At 34.1% G+C, this 15275-nt stretch overlaps 1 protein-coding gene across 1 annotated transcript; it reads left to right on the top strand.

Moving 5' to 3' along the window:
* Window positions 1-310: 310 nt before the first annotated feature.
* On the top strand, window positions 311-12157 carry LOC123559478 (uncharacterized). The gene is made up of 10 exons (XM_045351336.2): window positions 311-455; window positions 784-981; window positions 2436-2560; window positions 2955-3108; window positions 7738-7872; window positions 8351-8536; window positions 9231-9347; window positions 9715-9867; window positions 10484-10568; window positions 11347-12157. Exons 1-10 carry the CDS (start codon window positions 392-394, stop codon window positions 11831-11833), a joined length of 1704 nt encoding a protein of 567 aa, XP_045207271.2. The 5' UTR covers window positions 311-391; the 3' UTR covers window positions 11834-12157.
* Window positions 12158-15275: the final 3118 nt, after the last annotated feature.

The following is a 15275-nucleotide window of genomic DNA, read 5'->3' on the forward strand; positions in this document are numbered from 1 at the left end:
AAAAAAAAAGTTTTATCAATAAAAACTGGGAGTTGCTGAGACTTAGAAAGACTATTGGTGAATAATCAATCAGAAATGATTATAATAAAAATAATGAAATGACGTTTTATTAATACTCGTTGTAATGATAAAGGTTCTTCACACAACAGTATATATTTCCTTTATTTCCTTTAGATTAGTATGAATTAGTATAATCATTTTAGATGGTACACTTGATAGTAAGGGCAAACCACTTCATTTACAATTTCCGAATCAAAAATCGACCACTTACAATCATCATGTATGTATACAAAATCGGAAACACTTTAAAGATACATGAACATATGTTCATTTGAGTCGCCAAATATGATTGTTAGCCGTTTTTCAGTCTCGTAACAGGATATCGGTTGTCATGGAATGGTTTCTTTTTCTATTCATAAACCTTTTACCATGGATATTGTTTCTGCAAGCAGATGGTGAGCAATTGAACAATTATTTTTATTTAAAAATAAAGATATTAAATATTTCATTTCTACTTACTGTAATTCAGAAACGTTTACTCAGTTCTGATGATTGCAATGTCGTTGATAATGATAATTTTGTTTCATAAAAATCTGATATTTATTTTTTCGATAGTGTAGTAAACTAATGCGTAAACATCAAAGAAACTAAAAATAATTTGAGTAATCTATTTCTGTATCATTTAAAGCATCTAAGTTATAAGCGTTGAATTCTAAAAGAACTTTTTGTACAGCATATATATGTCAGGTATTTAGAATAAGCTATGCTACTAACATTTTTCAGCAAATTTGTACCGGTCGACTGTGTCAAAGGCAGAAACAAATTGGACACAAGCTGCATACACATGCGATCTGGTTACACCCCCAATACAGTTTTCACGGAAGGAAAATACAGTAAACATTCATGGTATTCCCGAGATAGAAGTATGGAATATTGTCTGGGTGGGATACGTCATGAAATGGACAGCCTTTGACTATATTGGTAAGGACGTGACTACATTACCTTTGTATGCTTTCAAGATAACTTTGTATCGTACCGGTAAATGACATTCTTACATGAAATGATTAAATCATAAGACACAAAGTTTTATAAAGCGAACAGAAGAAATAACATGAGCTGTCTAGTGACTAGGTGCTCGACTTTTTGAAACCAACCTACAAAATACTAAGTTACATTTACACTGTACCAAGAAAAAAGGGACACAACTTTATAAACTGTACGTCAGGATTACGACAGTTGGCAAAAAACCCCGGTCATTTTACGATGCCAAAGACTTATTAAGATTTTGTAAGAATTCGTTCAAATGGTCCGTGAGAAACCGGTAAAACTTTCACAAAACATTTGGCAAAAAGTAAGCAAGTAGTGTAATGATGGACATTTTTGTGATGCCAAAGACTTGTTTGGAGTTTGAAAGCAATCAGCCGAGCAGTGTCTGATGAATTTGCGTACATGCAGCACTTTCATCAAAATTATTGTTAAAGGACAAAGAATGTATAACAATATGTTAATCTTATATTAAAGCCAATATCAAGCCTTTCATAACGCTGAAATAATTTTTCAGAATCGGACCACTATTGAAAAGAATATGACAGTTTGAAATTAATGAAAATAGCTGATCATTGAGGCAGCCATTTTAGTGTGTTTATGACGTCATTTACACACTGCTGAATTCTTTTGTGAGGAAATGACCTTTTAAATAGAATAAGTTCATGTATTTCTTGACCGATGATGTAAAACATAGTAAATTCTATCATTATACTGTAGCTGGATAAAGTAGAAAAAATATCTTACAGAAAAAAGTAAATACAATTCAAATATGTATTTAGAAATTTAATAAATCCACCATTTTATTTTTTGTTGCCATAGAAACGAAATGGCCGCCGTTATAATGAAATATTTAAATGGTCATAACTTACCCATTGTTAAACCGATTTAAAAATTCTTTCACTTCTTTAAACGATTTAAGAAATCCTAGCAGAAGGAGTTAACATAAGAACAACATTACATTTCCTTTAAAATGGGACAATTTTGACAAAGTGTACTTATCCTGTCCTATGAGGCAATCTCATAGTGCCAAAAACATGTCATAAATCTGAAAGTATTACTTCCGGTCAAGCAGTGTTTCAAAAGTAAGCTTACATGTAAAACTCCGGACACCAACGAGATGTTAAACTTTTTTTCTATCATTAACTAATCCATTCATATTACATCAACGCATCAATGACATATGAGAAAATAACATGTTACATAACACAAAGAAACATAAAGTTGCAGCAAATAACATACCATAATATCAAGTAACATAACAAAACATAACATAATGTAACGTATCATTACAGAGCATATCGTAACAATAATGATGGAAATGTATAAAAAGACATGGAAATTCCAACAAACACAATCAAACTCTGTCATATTTAAAATTGTCATTTTAGGGTGTGTAGACAAAGCTGATATTTTCCGAAATTCTATACCCCAATTTCTTGACACAAAAGATGACCCAGGACAATGTTACTCTGCATGTGGATATAGCGAGTTCTTCGGTATACTGTTTCATGAGGTAAGAAGTATATGCATTAGATGGATGAAATAATGGTTATTAGTTATTCTTATTTATTTAAGCTCGAATGTGATGAAAGCATGGAACATCTTTGAATCACTCTCGAAAATAACAATACTGTTGTCATAGGAAAAGGTTTAGTCATGATCCCAATAGCGCTCTCGAACCGACTACCTCCTGGTTTAGCGGGGAACACTCTAACTATTAGACCACGCCTTCCCTAATAAATAAATGATTGATGTGTAGTAATATGAGAAGTAAGATGAAAAGTTCTGTATCATTGTATTTATTTATACATATTTTCACCAAGATAAAAGTACATCAAAATCTTTTGTTCATGGACTTGACATCAACAAGTCATTTTATATCATTCTATAATTGATAATTATTTCAGTGCTACTGCTTAACAAAAGAAGCGATATCTGCAGTTCAGAATAAAAGGAAGTTCTGCAACCAGTGTCTGAACGGACACTCAGCTCCACAAGGGCCTGCATGCGGAACCTATAACATCACAAGTAATATCGCTTTGTACAAAGTAAATAAAGCAGGTACGTGCGATTTAATCTTTAAATCAATATTTTATATCTATATACCTTTTCAATGGTCAAAAATCATTTTTCCAGGGAAGATGACTAATGACCATAGTCGGGAAACTGTTGAGTGAGATATAGCTTTACTTAAAGTCCCATAACACTTTTAATTTTGTGATAAAACATATAAAGCAGCTGTCCATTTAGCTGTAAGGCATAATCACGTGACTGTATAGAAAGGCACTACTTTCAATGTTGCGCATGAACTTATACAATTACAGTCAAAAAGGGAGGTAATCATAAACAATGGATTCAATCATATAGTCTTCTAAATATTCAAATATTTGACAAATATTTGAGAAACTAATTATCGAAAATAAGATTTAACAACAAAAAGACATGTTTATGTTGGTGGCAAAAAATGTGACAGCCACAAAGTAAACAAAGGAAATATGGGCCTTTAAGATATGAAATATATTTGTCTTGGAAGGATCAAGTGAACTTTTGCCCACGATCGAAATTTGATCGGAATTCAAGCTAACGTGCGAAAATATATATGAAGAGCAGGTGACCGGAATTCTGCAGCAGAAGTCACGTAATACTTAAACAATTCAATGTTCATTTTGTATCTTGATAAAATGATAAATGTCAATAAGAGGAACCGAAAAGCTCTATAGTGCTACATTCACAGAGGAAAATGGTAGAGCTATTTCCAGTTTTGTTCTTAATTTATTCAGCTTGTAACTTTTTAATCAATGCCATTTACTCCACTAAAATGGTTTAATGTAGCTTGACACCGCAAACGACGCTAACGGGAAGTCAAAACCAGAAATTTCCTTTCACTTGATTATTGTTAAAAATGTCTTTTATCATATTTTGTTTTAAATCAATCATACGTAAAAGAGATATTTCTTATAATTATTGGTGATTATGAAGTTATAGTTCTTCATGTACCAATGTATCAAATAACAAACATGTACAAAATGTGAAATATTAAATAATGAAAAGCAATTCACTTTATACATATTCATGGTAGAGTAAGGACTCCGGAATGACACTAATTCCCTACATGGCATTCTCGCACACTAACGTCTATCACAGTCCTCCGGTTTGTCTCTGCACTATGTTGAACTTCTATGTTGGACTTGGGATTAAAGAAAACAAGAAACATCAAACTTTCAGGGTAAACGCCGCAGGATACAATGACTTTATTTATCAGCGGTTTAAACCTCTTAAAAGGTTTTTATACGCCCGAAAGGACGTATTATGTTATACCTCCGGTGTCCGTCTGTCCGTCCGTCTGTCCGTCAGTTAGCAATTTCGTGTCCGCTCTGTAACTCTTGAACCCCTTGAAGGATTTCGAACAAACTTGGCACAAATGTTCACAACATCAAGACGACGTGCAGAGTGCATGTTTCGGAGGGCCGGTATAATGAAGTATTTCGACACCCATATAATACTGAACCTCGGTCATTATTCTATAGAAAATGTGACTCCTTTCCTGTAAAATATTGACTCCCCTTATAAAAATCTGACTCCCTTTGAAAACTCTATAGAATAGCGACCCCCGGTCATTATTCTATAGAAAAACTGACCCCTCCAAGTAAAATACTGACTCCCTAAAGATGACTCCCTTCGAATCTCATAGAATAACGACCCCGGTTATTATTCTATAGAAAAAGTGACTCCTTCCATGTAAAATACTCACTGCCGAAATTACTACATTCGAACTCTCATACAATATCGATTCCCGGACATTATTCTATTTAAAAAAGTTACTCTTTCCGTGTAAAACATCGGCTCCTAAAAGACTTTCGACGATAATATCTATTAAAAAGTGATCCCCAACAAACCTAACGGACAATTTTACTAGATCTACAACTCTAATACCCTCCATTGCCAATAGTTAACATTTTGATTGTACTACTACTACTGGTGCCGCTACTTCTATTGCTATTACTACATGTACTTCTTCTTCTACTACTACTACTACTACTACTACTACTACTACTACTACTTCTACTACTACAACTGCTACTACTGATACTAGTATACCTGCTTCCACTAATACGTCTTGTACATCAACCTCTTCTTCTCCTGCTGCTGTTGTTGCTGTCACTTATTCCTCTGCTGCTGCTGCTGCTGCTACTGCAACTGCCACTACCATTGCCACTACTACTACTACTACTACTACTACTGCTACTACTTTCTATTTGTCCGCTACCGTACTTTACTGCCACTGCTAAGTATTGCAACTTCTATTAATACTAAGTTCTATGCTAGCAGTTTCTTGTGCAGTTTTCTTCTGAAGAATTATTTCATACCGAAGTTTGCAGGGATTATTGACACTGGTGTGTTGTGTGAACGTATTGTGAATTGTTATTTTCCTGAAAAAGATGTATACACCAAGATACAGCGTCTAGAAATAGAATCCCTTTTCCCGTTGCGGAATGCTCAGATTTCTGTGTCAAGTGAAGGTATCTGGGGCTAATGGTCAAACGGAAGGACGGACGGACAAGGGCAAATCTATATGCCCCCTCACCCGAGTGGGGGCATAAAATGCAGCAATTAGGCCTTAGATACATGAGTTATCACTAAATTTGAACAAATGACCGGGGGTCGTTTTTTTATGGGAGTCAATATTCTTCGTGAGGTTCAGTTTACTTCACGTAGGGGAGTCATAGTACTATGATCTGGAGGTCATAATACTATGACCGGGGGTCACTTTTTCTATAGAATAATGACCGGGGGGTCATTATTCTATGGGGGTCGAAATACTTCATTACACCGGCTTCAAGGTCAAGGTCACACTTAAACGTCAAAGGTGATATAGTTTTGTTCCGTGTGCGCTCAGTAACTCTTGAACTGCTTAAAGGATTTTAAAGAAACGTGGCACAAATGTTCACCACATAAAGACGCCGTGCAGAGCGCATGTTTCGGATGGCTGGCTTCAAGGTCAATGTCACACTTAATGTCAAAGGTCATATGGCTTTGTTTCGTGCCCGCTCTGTAACTCTTGAACTGCTTGAAGGATTTTAAAGAAACTTGGCACAAATGTTCACCACAATGAGACGAAGTGCAGAGCGCGTCAAGGTCAAGGTCACACTTAGCGGTCAAAGGTCATATGACTTTGTTTCGTGTTTATATTGCTCTGCATTGGGGTTCTCTTGTTTTTATTTGGCAGATCCCTTTTTTTGTTCACTTACAATAATTTTTTTTGAATTACTTCCCTTTAATGTTACTAAAAATATCTTATTTTGTAACGTTTTTATTAATGGCCTTAGGGAAAACCGAGACCACACAAGGATGGTACCTCCAATTTTTAGGTGTATTTTTACATATCTGTACCTGGTAGGGATTTTAGAGAATGTTTTTTTTTTTTAATTTCTTCCCTTTGTTGTTCCTGTCCTTTGGGTTTCAACAGTCAAGTTCTTTAAATTTTACCCCCTTCCTCTGATATAACCCGTCGGGCGTATATTGCCCCGCTTGGCGGAGCTCTTGTTTGATCTGGTGTTGAATCAAGTGTCGTGACAGTTTTAGTTAAAATCATAAAGTCTTCCGATAACACAGAATGCTGAATTATAGCAAGCATTTAAAATTAGCATCACAATGCTAGCTTTCCAACTGTAACCACCGGCAAGAACTAGTATCTCATTAGCTGGTATTACTTATGTAAATGTCGTAGAGTAAAAAGCTAAATAGAAATATAAAGTGAATTAAAATTGGTTATTGAAAGTCCAAGTAAACACTAGGGGTAAATCCCGCTTTTGAAAGCTAATTAGTTAAAATGTTTCAGACGCAAGACTGCTGTTTCAGCTCTGTAAAACCCAAATCCATGTTTTGGGCGCCATTGACGAAGGGGTTTTATGCATAGGGCTAGCTAGTAACCTTACATCAAAATATTTGTTTGGTAGATGATGGGTTCGCTTTGGGAATGGCTCAACTGCAACTTACTGAAACAATAGATGTAATTATCAAAGATAATTTATTGCATATATATGTAATATCATGTCTAAATATATCGATGCATAAAGACTAAGTGCAATGAAGCAAATCAGTATTCATATAAACAAGTAAATGGTATAGAGTAACATATACATTGACAGTTTATGATTATGTACAAAAGCTTTTTTCATGACTAATTATTTATAGAATATACTAATTAGACGAGCTGCACAAAGTTTATGTAACAAAGATCTAGGAATGAACATCATAACAGTACTAACCTGAAACAATAGATGTAATTATCAAAGATTATTTATTGCATATATATGTAATATCATGTCTAAATATATCGATGCATAAAGACTAAGTGCAATGAACCAAATCAGTATTCATGAACATCGATATACAAAGTCATGGGTGAAAGGTTAGCGTTTGTTAGCGGAGTGGGTAGTATAACAGGATAACGGGACTATTGGATGTGTGACGTATAGGATCATTGTTCAGTATCACTTATCTTAAAGCTGTCACTCTTTTATAAAAGGATAGCTTTAAACCAAAAATTCAATAACCAATTTTAATTCACTTTTTATTTCTATTTAGCTTTTTACTCGACGACATAAACAGACATACCCAATCGAACGTTGTTACTTTCGGGATGATACTCACTTCCTACTTACTCTTTACAATTTAATAATGTTACAGTGGACGAGAATTCTGATATACCAGTTAATGAGCTAACTTCAGACCCATATAAGGTATGCCTCGGTTATATGCCGAAGAAGGATTCCTACAAGTGGGCTAGGTGTGCTGCTGAGATGAGGACAGTGTGTAAATATGGTAGGTATAAGCATACAAAATGTAATTTCAAACATAATCTTTTGCTGAGATAAAGTATCCGTATGGACAGCTTTTCCAGTTGAGTGTTATTTTAGTTATTTAAGACAAACACAATTTGACATTTCCAACATTGCATTTTCAACGAATGAATTAAGTGAAATTATTTTCTAAACCTGAAAACCTAAGATTCAAAAAGGCATTTAGAATATATCTCTTTATTATTTGTAGCAATAACTTAAAGTTTTTTTTATTTACAATTTTAGGAACACATATTATAATACAAAATGTATTTTAAAACATGTTTGAATCATGGACATATAATTTTTACGTGTGAATATTACAAAATAATTTTGAAAACGCTTTTTAAAGTTATTACAAATTCTGCAGATTATGGAAAGGCTAGACTAAAGAACAAATATCACAGAAAGTAATACATGGCCAGTTTGAAACATTTTGTGAAATATTGTACATTATGCAGATGATGGAAAGGTTAGGCCAATAGCTGATTGGGCGCCATGGATTGGATCAATGATAAGATGCCATAAAAACCAAAGTGACCCTGTAACATTTTCCGACATGAGAGTTATAGGAAAAGATTCAAGTGACTCTTTGATGTGGACGGGAGTTGTACGGAGTCAGGTTATCTACAGGTATACAGACCATCGTAAGTAGGATATTGAATTGATGAATTATTAGCAGCATGTCTTCTGATTGTCTTCAAGTTCGTTTAAAATGAAAATGCCCTTCAATCTGCTATTAACTGTAAATAAAAGGTTTAAGGCGCTGAGGTATAGGAAAGCCGAAGACATATTATGACATTCATACTGCGGAAGTGTTACATTACCAGTTCGTCAAGCTGTGATGGTTAATATGTGAGCAAATTAGGCACTTTGTGAAACATAGCATAGACTTGAATGAAAGGTAACTTTACATGCAAAATGTAAAAGTGTTTTATCGCATTTTAAAAATAATAAACACGATCACATCTAATTTCAAGTGGAGGAAAATACATTGCAGATGAAATGTTTATTGTTAATTTTTCAAATAGATTATCTTTACTGTTATTTTCGCTCATAACGTGATTTTAGTAAACGGTCCTGTTACGGTCTTTCCGTGCTGCTGTTATTTCTTACGTACGTATTGACGCCTCCAAATGTAGACGGCGTGTAGCGCTTCCCTGAAATATGGACCGGGCAAAAAACGAGCTAGCAGTGATTCCGGGCAATGTAGATATCTTACACTATATACCGCATAAAATGACTTTGGGCAATACAAACCGAACTGGAAATATGTAGATTTTACCACGTCCCAAAAATTAAATTGCAACTTGTTAGAATTTGACATGCTTATTTTTCTAGAAAACCCTGCAAGACAAGATATTACACGGTTTGGTTACGTGACGAAACATCCATTAGATGGCTTTGTTCTTAAGTTCACGCCGGATAATATCAAATACTGGGCACTGTGTTTAAATGGTTTGTAGTATCATTTCTTGCTTTTTTACTTTTAATGTAAAAGGAGAATTGTTTGTATTATCTTTATGCATGCATACAGTCAGTAGATACAAGTTAATATTTAAATGTTTTGGCCTGAAGAAACAAAACAAGCTCACTTGTTAAAAAACAAGCTTTTATATTGGAAGTGATTCATTTCTTTAGATTTCAAAGCACAAAATACCAAATAGAACAATATGATATTTTAATTTAGAAATATTGAACGTGAGTTTATTTTAAAAGCATTATTTACATTTTTCTTTATTTTTGATATCCATGATATTCTATTTGTTTTGAAATTGAATAATTTACCTAAGAGTTTCTCATATATTTTAATAATTCGATGCAGGCAAATCACCACTGAGTACAACATATGTTTCACCAACAGAAACAACAGGGACATCAGCTTGGGTCACGGATGGGACATATGGAACGGTATCTTCGACACTTGAAACAACAGTTATAAGAGAAACCAGGTCTGCAAGTCAGACAGGGACTAATGGTGATTTCCAGTTATTTATAAGCTAGTAGTACATGTGCGACTTTGTTTAACCAAACAAAATATGAGTCCAAATCACATTACTTCCTAAATGAAAAAAAAGGACTTAAATCCAGTATTAATTGTCGCGTTAAATGTACGTAGACTCCTTAAAACAAAACCTTACAACAGTATCCTTTGTACATTTGAAAGAAATTTTGTAGGAAAAGGTACCCGACGCTTTTCCTAAACTGTTATTCATTCAGTATTGCGCTGTTAAATTTCAACCTCATCTTTTAGCTATACATTTGTACATACCTTTAGCTAGACAAATTTTAAATCTGCTATTATTTAATAATATTGCTTTGAAAATGTTTGAATTATGGAGTTGCAATGTTCAACCTTTGACCTTTGATTGATTACGATTACACAACACAAATCTTCTACATTTCCTTGTATAATGATATTGTATATTTTTGGCATTAAGCTAGTTTTCTTTATTTTGTTCATAAACTTTTATGCATGATTCAGCAATGACTCGAAATGTGTCAGCGTTGTCAAAGGTGGGAGAATTTTTTAAATTTTTTTGCGATGGTTTCAAACCTTCCTTTACGAAAATAATGTATGTTTTATATTGCAGTGCCTGTGTATGTACTTGTACTTGTAATAGTAGTGTTTACGTTGGTCATAGTCGGACTTGTAGCTTTATTGTTATGGAAAACTCAGTAAGTAACCAAAGCAGCTCATCTGGTTCATTTATTCAATTAATTTTCTTTCTGCTAGGCGTTTACTATTTGTTGTCATTATGATTATCGTTATGGTAGTGCTTTAATTCAAACATCTTTGGGCCATAGAGATCCCCGTCTGTGACTTCAATAAATGCCCGGAGGGCAACATGACTTTTCCGCTACACTGAAGCTGCTGGAAAGTCGACATATGACCTAAGTGTGTGTTTTTGCGTGACTTTAACCGCAACACATTTTTGTTTCTTTGTTTTGTTGGTTTTAACGTCGCACCGACACAATAATAGGTCATATGTCGACTTTCCAGCTTTGACCTCCAGATGCCACTACGTGCATTATTTCATCACGGGCGGCCCCTGGGTAGAAGAACCGACCATCCTTAAGCCAGCTGGATGGCTTCTTCACATGAAAATTCAACGCCTCGAGTAAGACTCGAACCCATATCGGTGAGGGGCAAGTTATTTGAAGTCATAGACCTTAACCACTCGGTCACGGAGACCCTCTAACCTCAAGTCAAAATAAAAGAATAGAAACATCAAATCTATATTGATAATAACTGCAACAAAAACGTAACATCAGAAAAATTCAAGGAAAAGAGTGTCCACGAAATAGTTTCATGCAAGTTGCTTGCTTTAATAAAAGTAATAACTTCTGAAACTTTAAATGTAGTTTACATTCGAATTTCTAGGTAGGATCGTTTGATTTGATTGGCAAACGAGCGTTTTGCATTATGCGGTTCATATTAAAACAATTATTGCAGAAAACACAAGAACCAGTATACTGGGAACCAGACGGTTGCAAATAACGTAGCATATTCGAACGTCTATAGCAACAAAACAGAGTCGGATGGTCCTGATGACGTTTTCCGTACCACCGGATCAACCGCCAGACCTTTAGACAATTTACAACAAGGTGTTGCGGATGATCATTATGAAGAGCCGCTGTCTATTCAAACAACAAATAGCTTTCATAGTTACGACACTCCTCCATCCAATCAGCCTTCGACTACCGACCATTATGACAAACCAAAACAAGGACAGGTGGCCGGAGCATATGAATCACTTGGTCCTAAGGATGCTAATAATTACGATAAAGTCAAAAGTAGCTGTCCTAAATACAATACTCCTCCATCCAATCAGCCTTCGGCTACCGGCCATTTTGACAAAACAAAAGAAGGACAAATGGTCGGAGCATATGAATCACTAGGTCCTAGGAATGCTCAGACTTATGACAGTGTCATAAGTTAGTGATTTACAAATCTGAATTCTATTACCTTTTTCAGTCTCTGTTTTATGCTGTTTGAATCCGTTTTCATTAGGAAACTCATAAGATGTGATGCTACTCAGCTTAAACGTTTGAACAAAGTAATCTAACGTTGTGGATACGTTTGAAACAGTGCAACAATTGTGTTTGAAAAGTTTAGTGATATGTGCATGAAGTATTACAACATTAGCTGTGACACGTTTCAAATCAGGCGTATGTGATTAGTGCATTATATCTACAATATTGTGCATTATTTGCTGCCTGTTGTATATGATATTATTAAAACTATTTCTATTGTTTTAACCAAAGCACTGTAGCCTTTTTTAATTTTCTTAACCTTGCCTAAACAGTTGTTTCGTGACTTGTACACGTGACTGATTGTGTGGAGATCACGTAGCTGTAGGTATAATGAGAGGTCTTGAATTTGCCCAAACAATTAAATATATTATTCGTCTGATAGCTGGCCTTTAAGAAAAACAATGCTAAACTAAATGTAAGAAAACATAAATAATGGATTAATGCTAGAGTAGGAAATGGATTTTGTGAAAACGGAAACCAAAACACTGTTTAAATATATCAATAAAATGATTGCAAACCATTTCTTGGTTCAGAAATGTGGCGCAATGATATACAGTTAAATTACACTTGTTTGTATATGTAGGTTTTAGCTGTCAGCAAAATCTATGTCTTTGACAATATCAAACCGTCTTAACAATCCAGAAGAGATGGCAGAAAACATGTAAAAATGTTGAGGTATCATGTACGATTTTCTGGAAACGTGAATGACATGTCTGATAATTTAAAAGTAGATAGTAAAGCTGTAGCCAAGCAGTCGTCTTCGCAGGTCATACGGCTTTGATCAGATATACTTTAAAAGAATGCGTCTTTATAACTATTTTAGAAATAAATCAATCCTGTTGGGAGAAAAAGCATCGAGTAAAATAAGCGTACCTTACATATAGAACTATTATAATGCTATCATAATACAGATTTGATTCTACGTCCCATACCTTTTCTTGTTTGCATGTATCTGGCTCTCACAAACAAAAATTAGATCATATGATGTATTTGTAGGGTAGCGAAGAATGAATCAAGCTGTCCCTCTGGATACTGTTTCACACACGCGCAAAAGTAGAACAACTGACTGTACGATAGCTAGACTTCCTAAAAAAAAAAGACTCCTTCATAAATAAGATAAAATGATACTTTTCCATGTTTCAGTTTGCTATATCCCCTCACCTGACCTACATAGATTTAAATTTGCAAAATGATGACAATAACATATGTTATACGAGTAAAAGTGATAGTATGATTTGGGCTTACTTTCTTATGAAACAGGTCTATGATTTATGTAAACTACTTTACTCTGTATATTTCTGGAGACACTCCGAAGCCGTTGAATCAAACACAATCCGCCCAATAAAACAACTGACCATTAAGATCTATCGATTCCAAAAAATAAGAACAATGAAATCTTATACTGTGTAGCAATTTTCAGGTAATTTCCTTACCTGTAATACACACGACAGGGTATGGAAGTCATGCAACGTCATCTTAGTAAGATATTATCTATTTGGCTTACATTTGTATTTCTGTCCGTAGATTAAGTGGGAAGAATACATTGATTGATGCATTTGTAATAACACGGCTGTTAAATTTTCTTTCTTTCCAAAAATCACCCTTTAATTTAAAAATAAAACTTAATGACATTTTACCATCAATAAGATATATGTATATCTAGAAAGTTTAGCTGTATATCCTTTAAACAGTTGACTATTTTGCAAGAGGCTTGTATCAATCATAGACATATTTCTATGACGATTCTGCTTAAGAAATCGTCATTATTTCCGTTATTAAGCATAAGAATCTAAATGTCATAGAGTGAAATAGAGTGAAATTAAATGATATTCCAATAATACGTTGTTTTTAATTGTGCGTTGTCAAACTTATAACACTTATGGCATTCCATAATTCCAAAACTTTCTTTTTTCTGGAAATAATTCAATATTTTTCCAATATGAATCCTATAAAATGAAGCTATATAAAACGTATGTATGGCATCACTAACAACCAATTACTGCACTGGTCACTTTTTAAGTCAATTTTCAAGATGTCTGTTGCATTTTAAGTCGCTCGTATATTTTGTGCATTTTTGTATTTTAACTGGAATTTATACATTTCCAGGAAAATAATTTGACTTCTTTATTTTTTCACCGTCAGTTCATAATTGTATGAAAATTATCTGTAAACAAATTATATTTTACTTGTACTGTTGTAATGCTAAGCATGACTGACTTCATCAGGAGATCAATGTTTATTTACATATTTGACAGTTTTCATCTATTATATCGCGTTGTAATTTTGACATTTAAATTATTTGTTAAATAGTTAATATAACTGGGTTATTTTCTTTCAGGATACCGATACACATTTACATACACGTATCCATAATTATAATGTTTTTTACAGAAGGCTGAATTCCATTATTTACAACAAAATTGTACTTTTCAATTTACGGCCATGATTATGAGACCGTTATACTCATGAGACTTTCTTGGCCTTTTGCTTACGCAAAGCGCCAAATCAAAGATGTCCCCGTTTAGCTGTTCCTATGGCCTTTCCAACGAGACCTTTCAAATTAAATTGCACATTTGCACATGTAAGCAGTGTCACATTAAACATAGCGTATTTTGGCTCTGATGCGTTTTCCGAATAAAAGAGATTTGTGTACATTACAGGCATTTATATTCAATGGAATATAAAGATGTTCATAGGTCTTAATGAATATCTCTAATAATGATACGTGGCTGCCTGTCGCCAGTCCGGTGTCTGTTTTAGGCCTGTCTTTCTTTTAAGCCATATTAAACATAGCGTATTTTGGCCCGGATACGCTTTCCGAATAAAAGAGATTTGTGTACATTACAGACATTTATATTCAATGAGTTATAATGATACTTGTTGCCTGTTTAAGCCTGTCTTCTTTAGGCCATAAATTAAACTTCTGCATCATCATGATCTTGGTACAAAGAACAGACATTAAATTTATAAAGTATAGTCTGCAAATTTTCTTTTGGTTGTCCCGTAATTAAAGGAGCATATTCCATAGATACTATAATTATACTCTAGTCGTGTCAGTACAAAAAGCAAAGATTGCTATCTTAAAGGACGAGCTCAATCACCTTCAAAATAATAATATATAAATAAAGGGACTACCAAATAAGGCTATCAGAGCTATTAAATGAAATGCAATTTCAAAGCAAGTTTGCCTTTATAATGATAAACCTTTGTTCATTAATGAGAGTTTTGTGGTAGTTTTAAAGGAGGAAAAGCTGGATTATGCACCAACATAAATCCACCGAAAATGTGCACCTTCATACAGTACGTGGTAACCCAATCGGACAGTATGAATGCATTATAAATATGTGC

This window comes from Mercenaria mercenaria, chromosome 10 (genome assembly GCF_021730395.1).
Source record: "Mercenaria mercenaria strain notata chromosome 10, MADL_Memer_1, whole genome shotgun sequence".
In the NCBI taxonomy this organism is placed as follows: domain Eukaryota; kingdom Metazoa; phylum Mollusca; class Bivalvia; order Venerida; family Veneridae; genus Mercenaria; species Mercenaria mercenaria.